General features: G+C 51.8%; 1 protein-coding gene across 6 annotated transcripts in view; it reads right to left on the bottom strand.

The window, feature by feature from the left end:
• Positions 1-4,078: 4,078 nt before the first annotated feature.
• H6pd (hexose-6-phosphate dehydrogenase/glucose 1-dehydrogenase) overlaps positions 4,079-17,320 on the bottom strand; it is a 30,150-nt gene continuing 16,908 nt past the window's right edge. For all 6 annotated transcript variants that reach the window (XM_085838567.1, XM_021159353.3, XM_021159354.3 and 3 more), the window contains 2 exons: positions 8,668-8,937; positions 4,079-7,699 (listed from right to left, as the gene is read on the bottom strand). In XM_085838567.1, the coding sequence (XP_085694693.1) occupies positions 6,336-7,699; positions 8,668-8,937 (1,634 nt within the window). In that variant the 3' untranslated portion in view covers positions 4,079-6,335. The remainder of the gene's footprint in view (positions 7,700-8,667; positions 8,938-17,320) is intronic.

The following is a 17,320-nucleotide window of genomic DNA, read 5'->3' as shown; positions in this document are numbered from 1 at the left end:
CAGGGACTGGGTTGCCAGCTGGTGGGCTCTGGAGAACGGACTGCATCCTGAAGGTGTTGACTTCACTGCCACATTAATCCCTTGCTGGTTTCGTAATGTAAGACTGTATCAGAGGTGACAAAAGGAGGTCAGCCTTCACTGGAGAAAGCCTGGTCCCTGTCAGCAGTGTTTTTGAAGGACACATTTTGTCCCTTGCTCCTTCCCCACCTGTTTTATCCCACTTCCGGGTCACCATGCTCCTGCACTGACGATCTGCCTCAGTTCTGGCCCACAAACAACACAGTCAGGTGACCTTGGGCTAAAATGAATCATGGGCCAAAATAAATCCTTCCTTCTCTGTTTTTCTCTAGTGTGTCACAGAGACTGAGGAGTTGACAACTCAGCCACCCTCACTCAGGCATGGGCAGGCAGAAGTAACCCTGCTGGCTACTAAAATTCACTTAGCCTCGCTCTCCCAAGTAGACAGAACAAGGAAGAGCCAACGGTGCCAGACCCAGAGACAACAGAGAAACAGCATGGGTGTCCTCATGCCCAGCTAGCCTGGTCCTTACCTTCTGCACTCACAGTGGTTGGTTCTCACAGTGGTTGGTTCTCACAGTGGTTGGTTCTCACAGTGGTTGGTTCTCACAGTGGTTGGTTCTCACAGTGGTTGGTTTTAAAAAAAAAACAAAAAAACAAAAAAACAAACAAAAAAACCCAGGGGGTCTCATTTACCTTAGGTTGGCTTGGTATTAGCCAAGGACAGCCTTGAACTCCCACGTGCTGCGATGACAGGTGTGTACCACCGTTCCCTGTTTATGAGACACTGGGAATGCAACCCAGGGCTTTGTGCACATGAGGCATGTGCGCCATCAGTTGAGCTATAATCCCATAATGCATCATAACTGTTGGCATTTCATCTAGGCTCCGCCCCACAGTTGCCTAGCAACAGCCAGGCATGCCTGACTCACTGTAAAAGGGGCTGTTTGTCCCCTCCTCTCCCTCTTGCTCTCTTCTCTTCTTTCTCTTCTCTTCTCTTCTCTTCTCTTCTCTTCTCTTCTCTTCTCTTCTCTTCTCGTCTTGCTCCTGTTCCCTTACCCTCTTCTCTTCCCCCTCTCTCCCCATTCCCCTTGCCTTCTCTCTCCAGGTACTCATGGCTGACTTCTCCTCCTCCTTGTCCTCCTTCTCCTCTTCCTCCTCCTCCTCCTCCTTCTCTCTGTCTCTCTCTCTCTCTCTCTCTGACTTTCTCTGTCTCTACTCCCTCAACTCCCCTCCCCATGACCTAAATAAACTCTCCTCTATACTATACCTATGTCATGTGGCTGGTACCTCAAGGGGAAGGGATGCCTCAGCACAGGCCCACAGAGGCACCCCTTCCCCCACACCATACCTTGTCCCCACCAAACATATCTCTGGTTTCTCTTTTTACAAAACGCAACAATAAACAGCTCATCCAGACCTCTGTGAGGCCAAGGACCACCCTGACACACACCGTGTCTATGTACACCTGCACCCTGACACACACGGTGTCTGTACACCTGCATCCTGACACGTGTGGTGTCTGTGTACACCCACACTCTCGGTGCAAACTCCCAGCTGTTCAGATAGTCTCAACAGCATCTGGCAAATACAAACATCGCCACTCAATAGAAAGGGACAGAAAAGATGCATAGACTTCGTTTAAAACACCAAGCCATCAAAGCAACGTCGGGCTTTAACAAACGCACCCTTGAGGTCAAAGAATGAATACAGGGGTCATCATTCAGAGGTCCTGTCCATGGTCACACAGAGACATGGACATCCTTTGGGACCTGCAAATAAATATACTCCCAACCTTGATCGGCCGGAGGGACAAAACATCCAAGTCATCACTATCCACATGGCTTGCTAGATCACAGTGAAGCCTCTTCGGATCCCTTGGCAGGCTGTCTTGTGCTGGTGACAGAAGTGGTGAATTGACACCTTGCTCAGCTAGAAGCTGAAAGATCCTTGGGGTTCCTCACACCCACCCCTAGGTGTGAGGAGCTTGCAGAAGGCAGGATTTGATGTTCCTGGAAGACATCTGCCCCGTGCATCTTCCAGGAACATGTTCTGGTTTGATGCCTGCTCCCTTTCAGGGGCCAAACCCTTGCAAGAAATCCTTTGATGCCTGGAGGCCAGTTCTGCTCCACATGGGATGCAGCATGAAGAAAGCAAAGGGCATGCGTGCAGCCAACTGACTCTCCTGCACCTGCAGACTGAGCAGTTGAGCTACCATAGCTTCTGACTGGCTCGTGGTACGCTTAGGCAGGGCTGTGTCAGGAATGAATCTCATCTTCAGCCGGGCACCCCCAAATACTACAGTTAAAATGAGCCCAGGCAGAACAGCGCAGAGCCTCCCAACTCACTGCTAGTTCAGGTTGGGTTCTGACTAACTCCTGACCGCCATCTTCCCCCACTAGATAAGCTCCCAAACCAATCTATGAGCCAAGTACCAAGGTCCCGAGCCACAGCACGACCTTGGGGGCTGAGACGCTGGTACAGAACTGCTCCAGGAGAACGGGGAGCTGGGGGAGAAGAGAGCAGAAGGCAGATGGGCCTGTTTTCTCCAGTTCAGCTCACAGTCTCATGACCTGTGCAGCCTGTGACCCCTGGGGACAGCAGCCCTCCTCTGGACAGTCATTCCCAGAGCAGGCAGTTGCTGACCAGTTCTGCTCTCCTTTCCCCACCCACGACTCGTTCCCTGGAATGTTGCCAGGTGATTTCTCTAGTAGTGAGTGGAGGCCTGCAGGGGTGCCAGCTGTCTAAGATGAAAACGCAGCTGCAGAGCTGCTGCAGAGCTGCTCTGAGGGGCTCACACACTCCGCAGGAGACAAAATCCAAAAGAGGTTCCTGGAAATTAAACTCTAAGAAGTAACCCCATGAGGGTTTTCTGGAGGCTTCTTCATTCCCTTTTGCATGGCACACCCCTGACTCTCTGTCAGAGTCAGAGAAAGAAGGCAAAAGAGGATGGGGGAGCTCAAGGCCTGTCAGGCTGCGGAGGAGGCCCTCCTGGGAGAGCTCTAAGATATCAGTCCAAGTGGAAGGCAGCTCTGATTCCACTAATTTGGGGAGCAAAAGTGAGAAGAGAGTATTTTCTGCAGAGCAACAGTAAGCTGGAAATTGGGGCTGGAGAGTTGGCTCTGTGGTTAAGAGCACTGGCTGCTCTTCCAGAGGACCTGGGTTCAATTCCCAGCACCCACGTGGCAGCTCACAACTGTCTGTAACTCCACTTCCAGGGCATCTGATACCCTCACAAAGACACATATGCAGGCAAACATGCACATACATTTTTAAAAATCATTAAAAAAAAAAAAGAAACAAGAAATTAACAAGATGGGGCCACTTAAAGTGCAGTTAGCAGGAACATTTGCCTGGAATTAGAAATCAGAATCTAGCCTGGAGATGCTAACTGGCATGTCACCCCAAGGAGGACAACTTCTGCCATTTGTATGCCCCTGTGTCCTTCCCATAGTGGACTCACAGGCCTACCCAGGGAACCTGACTCAGCCATGTGAGCCCCTCATGGGTCCCCTAGAAAGGAACAGGCCCCACAGGGTGCTGGCATGGCTTCTAGAATCTAACATACAGTTTCTGGACAACACTGGACATTTTCCCAGTTTCAATTCTTCGGTCACTAAGGCCCCGCCATGTGGCACACTGGGCTATTGACAGGACAAGGTGTGCCTGTGCATAGCATTTTTTAGCATCTGCCCATCAGTGGGGAGACCACAGAGCCACCAGGCAAGGTGTAGACTTTTGCTTCCATTGTTTCAATTGTTTCATTGTTTCATTGTTTGAGCAGAGGTGCAGTTAGAGGATCCCAGGCGGGGTCAGAGCCAGTCCAGGGCTAGGGCCTGCAGGCCAGTGCTAAGCCACAGCTACAGGGACCCCAAGGGAGCCAGAAGTGACTCCAGGGAGGAAAGGCTATGTCCCAGACACAGTGACCACATGTCCCCTTCCCTTCCCCAGGAACCTGGACACCTTGTCCTGTCTTCCCAGCCTCAGATCCCCACTTCCAGACAGGCAGGAGGCTGGCAAAGGCTGTATTCTTCACACTGTTTATCAACTCAATGTTAAGTGGTTTGCAAGCAACAATTTTTTAATGAAAAAATTTTAAAAATAGAGGGTATCCCAGGTCTTAAGGCTGAGAACTCTTTCCTGAGACAGATTTGTACATAGATGTGACTGATTGGTGACATAAAGTCCTGCTGGCTGTGGATGATGGTTCAGAAAGTCCGAAGAGCAGCATCTTCCGTGGTCCTGGCTCTGAACATCACTCCTTCCTAACCCGGGGCAGAAAGGGAAAGGGCACAGGTGCATGCCAGAGAACACGGACAATGTCCCCCGCCAACCTTTCCAATGAGATTTTATTTGTGCTTGCTTCCGGAAAGGAGATCTTTGGTATTTCCCCCACACTGGCCTCCCCTGTGCAGACTCTCCACAGACAGAGGCGAGTCATTCAGCTGGGTAAGAACAGGACATTCTAGGCTCAGGCTGGGAAGTGACTCACCGTTATTCAGAATGGTGACACAGAGCCTGGGCACCCTCTCTCCTGAGGCATGCAAGGCCCCTTCCTCTCTGATGTTGCAACTGCAGAAGGCCGAGTCCGTAAAGAACTGATGAAAACGCACTGGGCTAAGACGCCTGAGAGGCAGTGAGCAAGAAAAGCTAAGAAAAGACGTTTGGCACTAAAGCCGTCTCCTGGGTGGAATGTGAGTGGTGGCACGTGGGCTCCCCCACATGGCTAAAGGTGGAACTTCACCTGCGACTACCTGCATCCAAGCCTGAGCAAAGCAGGCCAGGAAAGGACCCCAGGGCGTTCCTCTTTTCTGCCAAGGAATAGAGGTGTTCTGTCACTCTGGGTCACTGGAGGTCAGAGTAAGCAGAATTTCAACAAGAGTGCCTTTCATACAGAGCCCTCAGCTCAGGCTACACTCTGTGCACACATCTCTACTGAAAGCAAGAATTCTTTTCCATGTGCTGTCTGGGAGAAAGTACAATCAAATAAAAGGAGAGAAACAGGGCTGGCGAGATGGCTCAGTGGTTAAGAGCACGACTGCTATTCCCGAGGTCCTGAGTTCAAATCCCAGCAACCACATGGTGGCTCACAACCACCCGTAATGAGATCTGACGCCCTCTTCTGGTGTGTCTGAAGACAACTACAGTGTACTTACATATAATAATAAAAATTTTAAAAAAGGAGAGAAACAGATTTCCTGATGCTCCTCATCACAGGAAACCTCTCTATGGGGAAATTCTGAAAGACACGGAGACTCTGTGACTGACACATAGGTGACTGTGAGGACGGGCCATCCTAACCCTTCCCTTGTTCACATGACTAAGCAGGAGGCCTAAATAAAAACTGTATGTGCCCTGAAATGTTTATGTTGTTGGCCCTGGAGGGGACTGAAGTTAGGAGCTGCCTGTAGTGTTCCCAGTGGTACTAGGTTCATCAGTAAGAATGGTGGAGATGCCCGGCAGAGGAGGGGTTGCTGCCAGACTTGAAGCCAGAGAGGTAGTGTGAGGAGAGCTAGCTGTAGTCTGCTCTGATGCTGGCAATTGGCCACATAAGCCCTAGAAAGAGGCTGTGATCTGGAGTCCCCCCCCCCAACCCAGGAGCAGACAGAGCCCTCCAGTCTAGTTAGATCAGAGATGCCCGATAGCCCAGTGACAGCAGAACAGTTCTCAGTGGGAAAAGGGAGCCCCGGTCTCTGGATCTGGGGGAACTTTTGACATGGCAGTGTCTGTGTCTGTAGAGAGGGAGAGGCTGGGGGGTAATGGGGAATACTGAGGACAGTGGGTGTCCGCCCAGAGTAGACGGAAGCTGTCCGGAGGAGGGCTGGATCTCAGCTAGATGCACAGAGGGATGATGGGATACCAGAAGAGGCAAGGTGCCCGGGGCAGTCTCAGGATTGTGTCTACTCTGCTGGCCTGGCTCAGAGCAAGACATTCACCAGGAGTCTCTGCACCTTGCTCCCCATCAACACTGGCCCCTCTTTCCACAGAAACCAGTTTGAAGATCACAGGCCAGTCTTGGCAGGCCACTTTGGTTCTTTAGCGTGGAGCCTTCGCCCAGTCTTACTGTGTGTTTAGCTACCGGTGTGTAACTGCTGGAGGCCTTAGTCCCTCTCCTATCTGGGTTTTGAGGCCAGAGCTCTAGCCTGTTTCCATGTGCAGGCACCGAAATTCCCCAGAACCAGCGGGTCCAGGAAGCCGGCATGGAGTTTTGTCCTCCCTTCTCTGGGGCCCGACTCTGGTACCAGCCAGGCTCCACACAGCGAGGCACAGTGAGCAGCTAAAGAGGAAGGCTGAGAAAGACCAGGATGATGGTGCTGTCATCCCAGAAAGGCCTCGTAATCCATGTACCAAATCAGCTGCCCAGAAAGAGGCACCACACCTGAGATGGGCCACTTCTTGGGTTCGTGGCCCACGCGGCTCACCAACGTTGTGATCTCACGTTTTGTCCTGCCCATGACCAGGACAGCTACCTTCTTGGCTCTATTGATGAGGGGCAGGCTGAGGCTCATGCGTTGGTGTGGCCTGAACGGGCTCTCCGTCAGCACCACCAGCTGATCACCATCCAGGCCTGTGGGGGACTGTGGGAACAGAGAAGCCGTGTGTCCGTCGGTGCCCATGCCTAGGAGCACCAGGTCGAAGCTGCTGTTGGCCACCAGGGCTGAGATCTCACTGGCATAGGTCTGAGCTCCCTGGTCCTCCTCGGCACAGAGCCGCTGGTGCAGGTGCACTGGCATCGGGTGGATGTTGTAGTAGGGTACCCTGACGTGCTGTAGCAGGTGAGCCTGCAGGCCCTGGAAGTTGGAGTCTGGATCTGAGAGAGGGACACAGCGCTCATCAACCAGCCAGAGGTGTGTGTGGGCCCAGGGGAAGCTGTAATGCCCTGTGGCCAGCTGCTGGAAGAGAGCTATGGGGCTTGAACCGCCTGACAGTGCCAGGTGGAACTTGCCGAAGAGACGTACTGCCTGCACCGCGGCAGCTTCAATGTCACTGGCCAGCTTAGAGATCAGCTCCTCTGGCCAGGCAGTAATCAGTGGGCTCTGTCTATACTGGGCCCCGAGGACCTGGAAGTCACTGGGCTTTGGGACTGAGACTAGATCTGGTATCAGCACCTCCAGCTGCTGCTGGGAGAAGGTCAGCTGACCACCGCTAAACTCAAAGTCCAGCAGCTGGCCATTCTCGGCTCCCCCTGGGTACGGGCGTGGAACTTCAAAGGCCAGGCTGTCCAGTAACGGGGTCCAGAAGACCCAGGAGGCCAAGAGGTTCTCTGTGGTGATGAAGGACTCCTTTCGGCAGTGGAAGATGTGCGACAGGAGGGTGGAGTAGGCATCTTGCTCCCGCACAGGCCTGTAGGCGTAGTAATCAGACAGAGGACGGCCAAACAGGTGGAGCCCAGGCTGGTCCTGCACCTCCTCCCAGCTCTGAGTGGGTAGTGAGGGCTTGAACAGGTTCCGGCTGACCAGAATGGCAGGGTGGCCCAGCTCGCCGTGTCCAATGTAGAAGATAATCTGCTGGGGCAGGCACCGGCTCTGCTCCGGCACCCAGTGTCTCTCGCTCTGGGTGCAGTACGCCCGATTCTTAAACACAATCCGAACATAGCCCACTCTCTCATCCAAGGCCTTGCCAGACATCAGGATGAAAGGGACACCCTCCCAGCGCAGGTTGTCAATGTGGACAAGGACACCTGAGGTGGGGAAAGAGCAGACAGTGACATCACAGCCTGAGAGTAGGCTTTGCAGCCCACCTTGCACCTGGCAGCCCTGCCGAGCCCTGCCTTGCTTTGCCTTCAGCGTCCCCGGCCTCTTCTCAGGCAGGGCTGGAAACAGCTTGTGGGGCTAATTCTACAGCCAGAACACCAGCACTCTGAGGTCCCTCCGGGACCCTCTGGTCTAACCAGGCTTGGTGCCTGCCTGCCATGGGAAGTTCTCTGGTGGGGCAGAAGTGGTGGGAGGCGTGTTGGGCCTTGATGAGTAAGGGCAGTGTCCTGAAGAAGGGCAGTTCTCTTGGTGTGAAGCCCCCGGGATGCCAAAACAAGGGCAAGCATGAGTGGAGGCCAGGTGGGTGGGGAGGAGATGAAGTAGTCCGTGGGGGTGGGGTAACATGTGCACATGTGTTTAGGCAACAGTCATAGGAGCCATGACACACAGAGTCAAGCCTTGCCTCTGTGTCTTCACGTACAAGGACAATGACTATACTTGCCTTGTGGGTGTGTTGGGACTGAGGTGAGGCACATACACTGTCTGCCACATCAAATGGACTCTAGATGGTCATGGCCTGTCTCTGCCTTCTAACAGCCAACCATTCTCCCTAAATCCTCCTGGGACCTTCCAGGTAGCTCTAGCAGGTATCTGATGGCCAATGTGGTGTCTCTCCACAGGACCATTCCTTGGCTGCGGCTGGGTAGAACTCTGTACCTCATCATAGAAGTGACAAACACAGCCCACCACGAAGGTGGTTCCTATTCGAGTCCCACAGGAGATTTCCTGGGACTGCATGGAGACTGAGGTAGGTGACCTGCAGCTTTAAGCTGGCAGCAGGCCTAGGAGGTGAAAAGATCTCCCGGAGTCCCAGCTACCACACTGCAGAGGGCATTTGGTGGACCGGCAACCTCCAGCTGCTGGTGGCCCCACAGACACCAGCTCCGGTGCCTACCTGCGAAGGTTGGTGTCAGGCTCTGGAAGCCGTCTGGCTTCTGCAGCTCTCGGCGCACCTGCCCGCTGTACGCTTGGTACTGGCCCAGGATGGCACTGCTCTTCTGCAGCCCCCGCAGGGCCTGGAAGGCCTGGAGCTTATGCTGGAGCACGGCGGCTGAGCTGCTGATGTTGAGGGGCAGTTCCATGGCCACCAGCGTGAGGATCTCAGTCAGGTGGTTCTGCAGCGTGTCACGGATGACGCCATACTCCTCATAGAAACTGGCCCGACCTGAGTGACACGAGGGCCGTCAGAGGGTCCCCGAGATGCTACCCCATCACTGCCCTGGCATCCTCATTCCTCCATCCAAAGAACCTATGACAAGGTGTGCCACAGCAAGCCTCACATGACACAGGAAAGGGGACGGTTGGACAGACCGCCCTTCATCTACAAGTATTCTAAGAGAAGGGATCGATCATCCCGTTGGGCCTTACAGGAATGTGCTTGGGGAGGTCCTAGTCTCAGGCCTAGGAAGAAACATCTCTGGACCTTGGCCAGCCTCTTTGCCCTGCCTTCTCCCTTCCTGGGCACAGGCCAGCAGGGAAAGCTACCTGATCAAGGTGAGAAGCGGGTAAGACAGCCTGGAGAGGCTGGGTGCTGGCTCTGACAGCCACCTCCTAATGAGGGCTACTTTGTTGACTTGCTTGGATGTCCTACTGCTAAACAGAGCTAAAAACACCACCCCATGGCCCAGTGTAAGAGTATACCTAGCCAAGGTACAACAAAATGGAAAGGAAAGAGGAAAGGGGACAGGAAAACCTGTGAGATGTGTCAGAGGGTCATGCAAGGCTCCTTCGAGACCAACCGCATTGCAGATGAAGAGACCTGGGGTAGGAGAGACAGGGCCTGCTGGAGCTGGACAGGGAAGCAAGAGGAGATGGTGGAGGGGAGCTGGCAACCTGTGGGGTGAGGTTAAGGTACAGTGCCCGGGCTCCAAGGGAAGCCCCTGGATGTCCACAGGGGAGCAAGCTGGAGCCACACCGAGAGCAGGATCCTGGCCTGCTGTGTTGTGAGGCTGTAGAGGCAGGAAGAGGTGGCAGGGATGGCCAGGTTCCCGCTAGAGCAGTGGCTGGGAAGTCAGAGTCTTTTGAGCTGACTGGACTTGCCAACCAAAGAGGAGAGGACGATTGCGAAAGGAAAGGAGGGAGCAGAGGCAGACTCTGAAACTGGTCCAGAGCAGTTTCATCCCTAACACTCAGAGATGGAGGACAGGCAGGGAACAAACGCCTGAAGGGAAACCATGCGTGTGTTACAATGTTGCAGACATCCGGGTGGAGACGACTGGCTGGCAGGTGGGCCAGTGTGACAGTGAGAGTTGTGTCACCAAGCCCAAAGCTTGCCACCTGGGACCTGGGACACCACCAAGCACCTGACATATGTCACTCTCGAACCATGAAGGTCTGACATGGAAAGTATCTGCTTGCCCCTGTTCTAGCTGGGAAGGAGTCATGTGACCAGGGCCAGGACCAAAGCATATGAGCTCTGATTATCCCTGACTCCCACACAGACACAAGCATCAAAGCACAGGACTCAGATATACCTCTACCCTCATCACAGGCTTGGATGTCCCAACTTGCAAACACCAAGCCCAGTCGCCACCTCAGTCACACAGCAAACCTGACAGCATGGCACGAACACCATTCAGTTACCAAATGCTTTGCCATGTGTGCTGCAGTGTAGCTAACGAATCCCTGTGCACCCCGAGAACCCAGGAGCTCTGGTCTCCAATACTGCAAGCCTGCTCTCTCCGACCCACTTCATGCTGCATTCACGTCTGCACCTGAGGGCCATGGTGGAGACTAAGCTGTTGTGTACGGGGTACCTAACACATTGCCACTTTGATACAATAGACAGCAGAAGGAATGGATGCACACACATCCTGGCACGTGTCACAGGGAGACAGCATTGCTTTGATCAAGGAGGAACTTATTTGGAGAGGCTATGGGGGCCGAAGAGATGAGTCAGGAGTTAAGAGCACTTGCTGCTCCTACTGAGGGTACCAGCACATACATGTACATACACTCATGTGAGTGCACACACACGCACACACACACACACACACACACACACACACACACACAGAGGTAAATTAATAATGGAGAAAGAGGCTCTAAACAGGTACCCATGAGCAGAATCAAAGTAAGTAGCCATCACTGAAGTTAGCAATGCAGGAGAGAGTAGTTAAAGATGAGGAGGAGCTGGGAGAGGCAGAATAGAAAAGAGACCTGAAGTTTGCAAAGGGAAGCAGGATGAAGAGGTGAAGGAAGGCTGAGGAGGGACTTGGCAGCAGAGCCTTGCCTGGCACCACATGGCCCTGGTCTCCAACCTCAGCAGCACAAAAAAACCCAAGCAAACAAAAAGCTGTGTGGCTCCTCACTGGGATCTGACAGCATATCGTTTCAGGAGATGGACACACATAACAACAGTAAAGACCAGGGAGATGACTCAGTCAGCAACTCGCTGGTCATGTGTTCAGATCCCCAACGCCCGTGTCAGACGCTGGCTGTGGCCGTGCACGCCTGGAACGCCAGCACCGAGGACAGCACTCCAGCCCCAGGAATAGCTGGCTGGCCATACTGAGACCCTAACTCAAGACTAACAATGTGGACTATGTTTCAGGAAGAAACCTGGCTCCCCACAAGAACACATATGTAAACACGTGTGTGCGACACACACTTGCACACAAAAGTATACAAACAGATAATCAGAAGTAAGTCCCTCCATATTGAGAGGACAGGAAATGGAATAGAGGCCAAGGCGACCCACACGGGAGATGCTAAAGCCCCTTTAAACCTCTGCTGGGAGGCTGCAGGGATAAGCCAGTGGGGAAACGTGCTTGCTCGCAAGCCTGACAACTGGGGTTCAGTCTGCAGGTCCCATAACCAGGAAAGAGGAACCGGTTACCACAGGTTATCATCTGACCTCCACACGGGTACCATGGTGTGCACACCCCATACATGCACTTAATAAATAAGAAAGTAATTAATTAATTAATTGTACTAGATAGAAGTCTTGAAGAACAGAACTTGCAAGAGCTCAGGTGGGGTGTGCTGGTAGAATGCTTATTTATCATGCTTAAGGCTCTGGGCTCACTCCCAGGAGGGAAAAATAAAAAATTGAAATAAAAACTGTTGGTATTTCTTATTGCATAGCTCATTCACCTTGCACCTGTTTCGTAAGCATCATTTTACCAGGAATCCTGTTATTATTTAATCCCAAGCAGATAAATGAGGGATGATCCTAGCTTAGACTTGTGAGCTGAGCATGCGTGTTCTGAGCAGGCATCCTGAGTCTTCAGAACTTGCCTTGCTGGACAGACATGATGGCTATCTGGAAATAAGGAAAATGTAAAAGGCAGTGTGGCAGGGACACTGGAGAGATGGGTCAGCGGTTAAGAGCACCTGCCACTCTTCCAGAAGATCTGAGTTCAGTTCCCACACCCTCAACTACCTGTAACTACAGCTCCAGGGGATCTGAAGCCCTCATCTGGCCACACCGATACTGCACTCACACATACAAACACACACATGCAGTACAACTAAAAATGAAATAGAGCCAGGCATGTGGCGTACGCCTTTAATCCCAGCACTTGGGAGGCAGAGGCAGGTAGATCTCTGTATGTACAAGGCCACTCTGGTCTACAGAAAAAGTTCCAGATCAGCAAGAGCTACATAGTGAGACTCTGTCTCAGAAAAAATTTTATATATATATATATATATATATATATATATATATATATATATATATATATATATATGGTATATGTGATGGTTTATATATGCTTGGCCCAAGTGGAACTATTAGGAGGCATAGCCTTGTTGGAGTAGGTGTGTCACTGTGGGTGTGGGCTTTAAGGTCTTCTTCTTAACTACCCAGAAGTCAGTATTCTGCTAGCAGCCCTCAGAAGAAGATGTAGAACTCTCAGCTCCTCTTGCACCATGCCTTCCTGGACACTGCCATGTTCTTTCCTTGATGATAATGGACTAAATCTCTGAACCTGTAAGTCAGCCCCAATTGAATGTTGTCCTTATAAGAGTTGCCTTGGTCATGGTGTCTGCTCACAGCAGTAAAACCCTAACTAAGACAGCATATAAACACACATATATTTGGTATATATATATATATATATATATATATATATATATGGCATATATATGTATATATGGCACATATATGTATATATGTATGTGTGTGTGTATATATATATATATATATTTCTATCTCAGCATTTGTTACCCTTACAGAGAGGACCAGGGTTCTGTTCCCAACACCACATGGTGGCTCACAACCATCTGTAACTCCAGGTCCAGGGGGTGAGACACTGTCTTCTGACTACTATGGGCACCAGGCACTCATATGGTACACAGACATACATTCAAGCAAGATACCCATACACATAAAATAAAAATAAATGTTACTTTTTACGAGCAGTTGGCATTTCATGAGGAAAGTGTGAGTACACCTTGATGTGTCCATTTGAAATCGGATTCAGAGGAGACCTCATGGGACACATGGTGGAGTCCCCAAAAGGTCACTGGAGGCAAGAGGTGAGTCGATGTGGCTAATTATAACTTCAGGAAGAAGCGGGCTGCTGGCTCAGCCTGGTACTCTGGACAGCAAACTCAGCTTCAGGGATGCTCAAATGTGAAAACCCATACTTGATAAAAATCAATGGGTTAGAGCAGATTTAAGCAAAGAGAGGGCAATTACGGCTTTAAGAACAGATGAATTTTTGATGGAGAGAGGGCACCAGAGTCCTTAAAAGCCCGCTATCTGCTTACTATTCATTAATTTCCTAAATCCCCGAGTGGCTCTCTTCCTATTTTTATCCACCCACTCCTTCATTTTGGGGAGATTGCATGCCTGGGGGTTACTACCTGCTGACTAGAGGAGTGCTTCCTTTACTTCTTCATTTCAAGCTCTGGGAGTGTGCCTGTATTTAGCACAGCCCGTGGATTTATGGGTTTTGCTCCCAACCTGGTCTATGAAGAACCAAGGCTGTATCCTGAGCCACGTGTGAAGGAGAAAGAGGCTGTGCACAGGGCTCAGCGCTGAACGGCAGGGTGGGCGGGGTCAGCGGTTGATCGGCAGAGTGGGCGGGACCAGAGGCGGAGCCGCTGAGTGGGCGGGATCAGAGGCTGAGTGGCAGCGTGGACTGCCAGGCGCTGGCTCGCTCTCACAGTACTCAGTGTGCTGACTTAGTCCAAGACCTGTCAGCTGTCGGAACTGATTTGTTTTTCCTAAAGGGAGTCTCTACTGGCTTTGCACATTCTTTTCTAGGTTAAAGGTTGCAAGCTAAAATTCAGAGTGTAGAAAAGAGGAAGTGCAAGCAGTTTGGCCAACTAGAAGACTCCGTGAACTCAACTCGTAGCTGTGCGAGTCCAGGGTGGACCGTGGCTTTGCCCTCTGATATCTTGTTTATCTAAAAGACAGAAGACTGCTCGGAACTGCTTGTTATCTTTGGCCCAGTGACTCCACTGTAGAAATATACAAGAGGGGGAAAAGTTAATGATCCATGAATGTTCTAGAAGTAGATATTGCAAAAGCACTAAAACACACTGAGTCACGAACTTTAAATGATAAATTTTACAGAATGTGGATTTGATCTCAAAAAAAAATTTTTCAGAAAGTACTACCTAAAATAGCAAAAACTGGAAACAGCCAAAATGCCTAGTTATAGAATTTATACTGCATATTCTGTGATATAAATAGAACTGAACAAAAATATAGATCTGTTAAAAATATATTATGCAGATTGTCAATACATGGAGATATGGATGGGAGGTTTAAGAAAGCAGGAAGAGTATTGTAGACCAATTACAGACCACACGCTAAGCCAGCATTGGTTGGAACAGGCATTTTAAGATCATCCTTTCTCTGTGAACTTGGAGGGAATCTCTATTTGTTGAGTACAACCACGGACATTATCTAATTTAACACAGAAAATCACCCAGAGAGTGGCTAGGGCGGCTTTCACTCTTTACAAGTTGAACCAAGGGTCACTTCTCTCCGACTGAACCAGTAACCGGCTCCCATGTTTCTGTACTGTGGGAGACCTGGGTTCCCAGACCAAAACAACAACAACAAAAAAAAAAAAAAAACAAAAACATTTTAACAAAACAAAGAGGAGAAAACAACCAAAAGTTAGCTGCAGTTCCTACCAATGTCTTCTGGGATCACTAAAAATTAGGAAGGTGAGAACAGAGGGGAGACACTGACTGCTGGCTGGCTCGCTCTCTCTCTCTCTCTCTCTCTCTCTCTCTCTCTCTCTCTCTCTCTCTCTCTCTCTCTCTCCCTGCTGCAGCTACCCCAGCTCACCCTGCAGACAGCACAGCAGATGGTTTGGAAGGGACGCTGCTCTGCTGAGCAAGTGCCCAGCACCTTATGTCACAGGGGCAGAAGGAAGCCAGGACAGCTGGTGTCACCTGGGAGGAGCCTGGTTGTTTGGGTCCCTTGGTGAGAGGCAGTGGGCAGCCATCCTAACCCCCAGGGGTGAGCATGCCTTTCCCCAATGCCTGGATAGCACACTCCTCACCAGGGGCAGTCTCGGGGAGCGCCCCTCCCTCGCTTCCCTACTCCCATTTTCCAATCAGCTCTCTGTGCAGAGGGAACTGAATTGGTAGGGAGTGTCCAGAGTACAGGGTAGTGAGGGAGGCCAACTCTGGAGAGCCTGGGCATGGAGAGGCTGAGGAACACATGGATAAAAGCTCGGGTTCAAACCCCAGAACATAGACTGCTGAACCTCTGTCATTACAGACCCAATTTCTCTGTCTGCAGTCTTCTGAACTCATTGCTTCAATGCAGCAAGTGACCAAGGTCACTTCCTTAGCCCATGCTGCTGCGTCTGAAGACCCCACCGAGGGACCTCGGGTCTCCTGTGGGGAGAGCCCAGGTTAGACACTGCCAGGGGGTTGCTGCTGGCCTGAAGGATGGCTTCTTCCTTCCTCCTCCAGTGTGCCCCCAGCCTCTGCAGCAGTCTCTGCAGCAAGCTCCACTGAGCCAAAGGCTGCGGCAGAAGCAGAAGCTGTGGAGGGGAGGGAGCTGGAGAGACTGCGGGGCCGCCCAGGTGGATGGGGGTGGGAGAGAAAGAGCCAAACGACCTTGCAGTTCAAAAGTCCCTTTCCCTTGGCTGCCACAGAGCAGGGGCAGGGCAGGAAATGACAGGCTCAGAGAGCACCCCTGCCTCTCAGAATGCAGGGTGCAGTTTAGAGCCCCAGCATCTACCCCTAGGTAGAAGCAGAGCAGGTAGGGGTGGGGGAAAGAGGGAGGGGAAATGGCTTGTGACCTTGGTCTTCTCCCTTACAATTCAGACTGCAGGGCTCAGAATTCAGCCTTGGAAACACTCAGCCCAGGCTGAGGCCCACAGGAGTGGCCCTCATCCACTGTCACCCAGGTGCTGGCACTCAGGCAGAGCTACAGCTCCTGTCAGGTAGGTGGGAGAGGACTGGGCCTGCAGCCTCTGCCTGCACTCCTCAGGATGCCAACAAGACTCGCCTGCCCGGCACTCATGTTTGCTCAATCTAGTGCCAACATGGCCTGCAACAGAGGCCCTCCTACTGGGACTGAGGGTCTGGTAGCACAGTTTCCCATTATTGGCTGCTCTGGACCAGTGCCTAGACTAGAGAGACCCAAACCACAGCAGAGCAGTTGTCCTGCTGGGCAGCTGGGACAAAAACAAACATTAGAAAAGGGGAGTCATAAGTGGTAGCTTGTGTTTGTGACCCCAGCACTTGGGAGTCTGGGGTCAGGGCCAGAGTATTTCTGTGAGTTCAAGGCCAACCTGAGCTATATTGCAAGATGGAGGCCAGCCTAGGCTACACTGTGAGACACTGCCTCAAAACAAAACAAAATGAAACAAACAAGTGTAAATGAAAGAAAGTCCAGATGAACCAGCCCCTCACAACAGCCCCGTCTCACATTAGATGTAGGCCCTTGGGACACACACACACACACACACACACACACACGGCTTGGCTGCCCGTCCTCCCACTGTGTGGCACAGCACCATCCTGGAGGTGCAGGAGCAGTCAAACTACTTGCTTACAGGAGCCTCGTAGCCAGCCCCTGGCCTGTCTCTGGGCACAGCCACCCTGGTAGCAGCTGCTGTTCAGACTCATGCTCTCACTGCTACAGGCTGGCCTCACTAAGTCCACCTGTCTGTCTATCTGTCTTCCAGCTTCCACTCTGTAACTTCCAATGGCACCTTTGTAGTGCTATAGTCTGCCTGGTCACAGTCTCCACAAAAACCTCAAAAAGAATCCATAGAGGGTGTGCAATACGCGAAGGACCACAGACAACTGCACACTGGATTCTTCCATGCCCCATGGCGAGCCCAGGGAGGAACCCCAGGGAGAGGGAGCAAGACCCTCTCTCCCTGCCTTGGCGGGAACAGACCGAGTCCAGACAGCAGAAAGAAGTGAACGCCACCGCTGGTTGGCTCAGGAGTGGCCGCTGTACGGCCCATCGGATCCAAGTCCTCATTCAGTGCCAGCTCTGCAGCTCAGCTCTGCAGATGAAGCAAGGACAAGGTCCAGCACACACTCTCTGTGGACATCAGGCCCCTGAAACGGTTCCCTGAGACCCATGTAAAATCATGAGAAGGGGCTGTACCCGT

Source organism: Mus caroli, unplaced genomic scaffold, assembly GCF_978045245.1.
Source record: "Mus caroli unplaced genomic scaffold, Mus_caroli_1 scaffold_6, whole genome shotgun sequence".
NCBI lineage: Eukaryota > Metazoa > Chordata > Mammalia > Rodentia > Muridae > Mus > Mus caroli.
The sequence above is the reverse complement of the archived record's forward strand: the minus strand, read 5'-3'. Positions and strand labels throughout refer to the sequence as shown.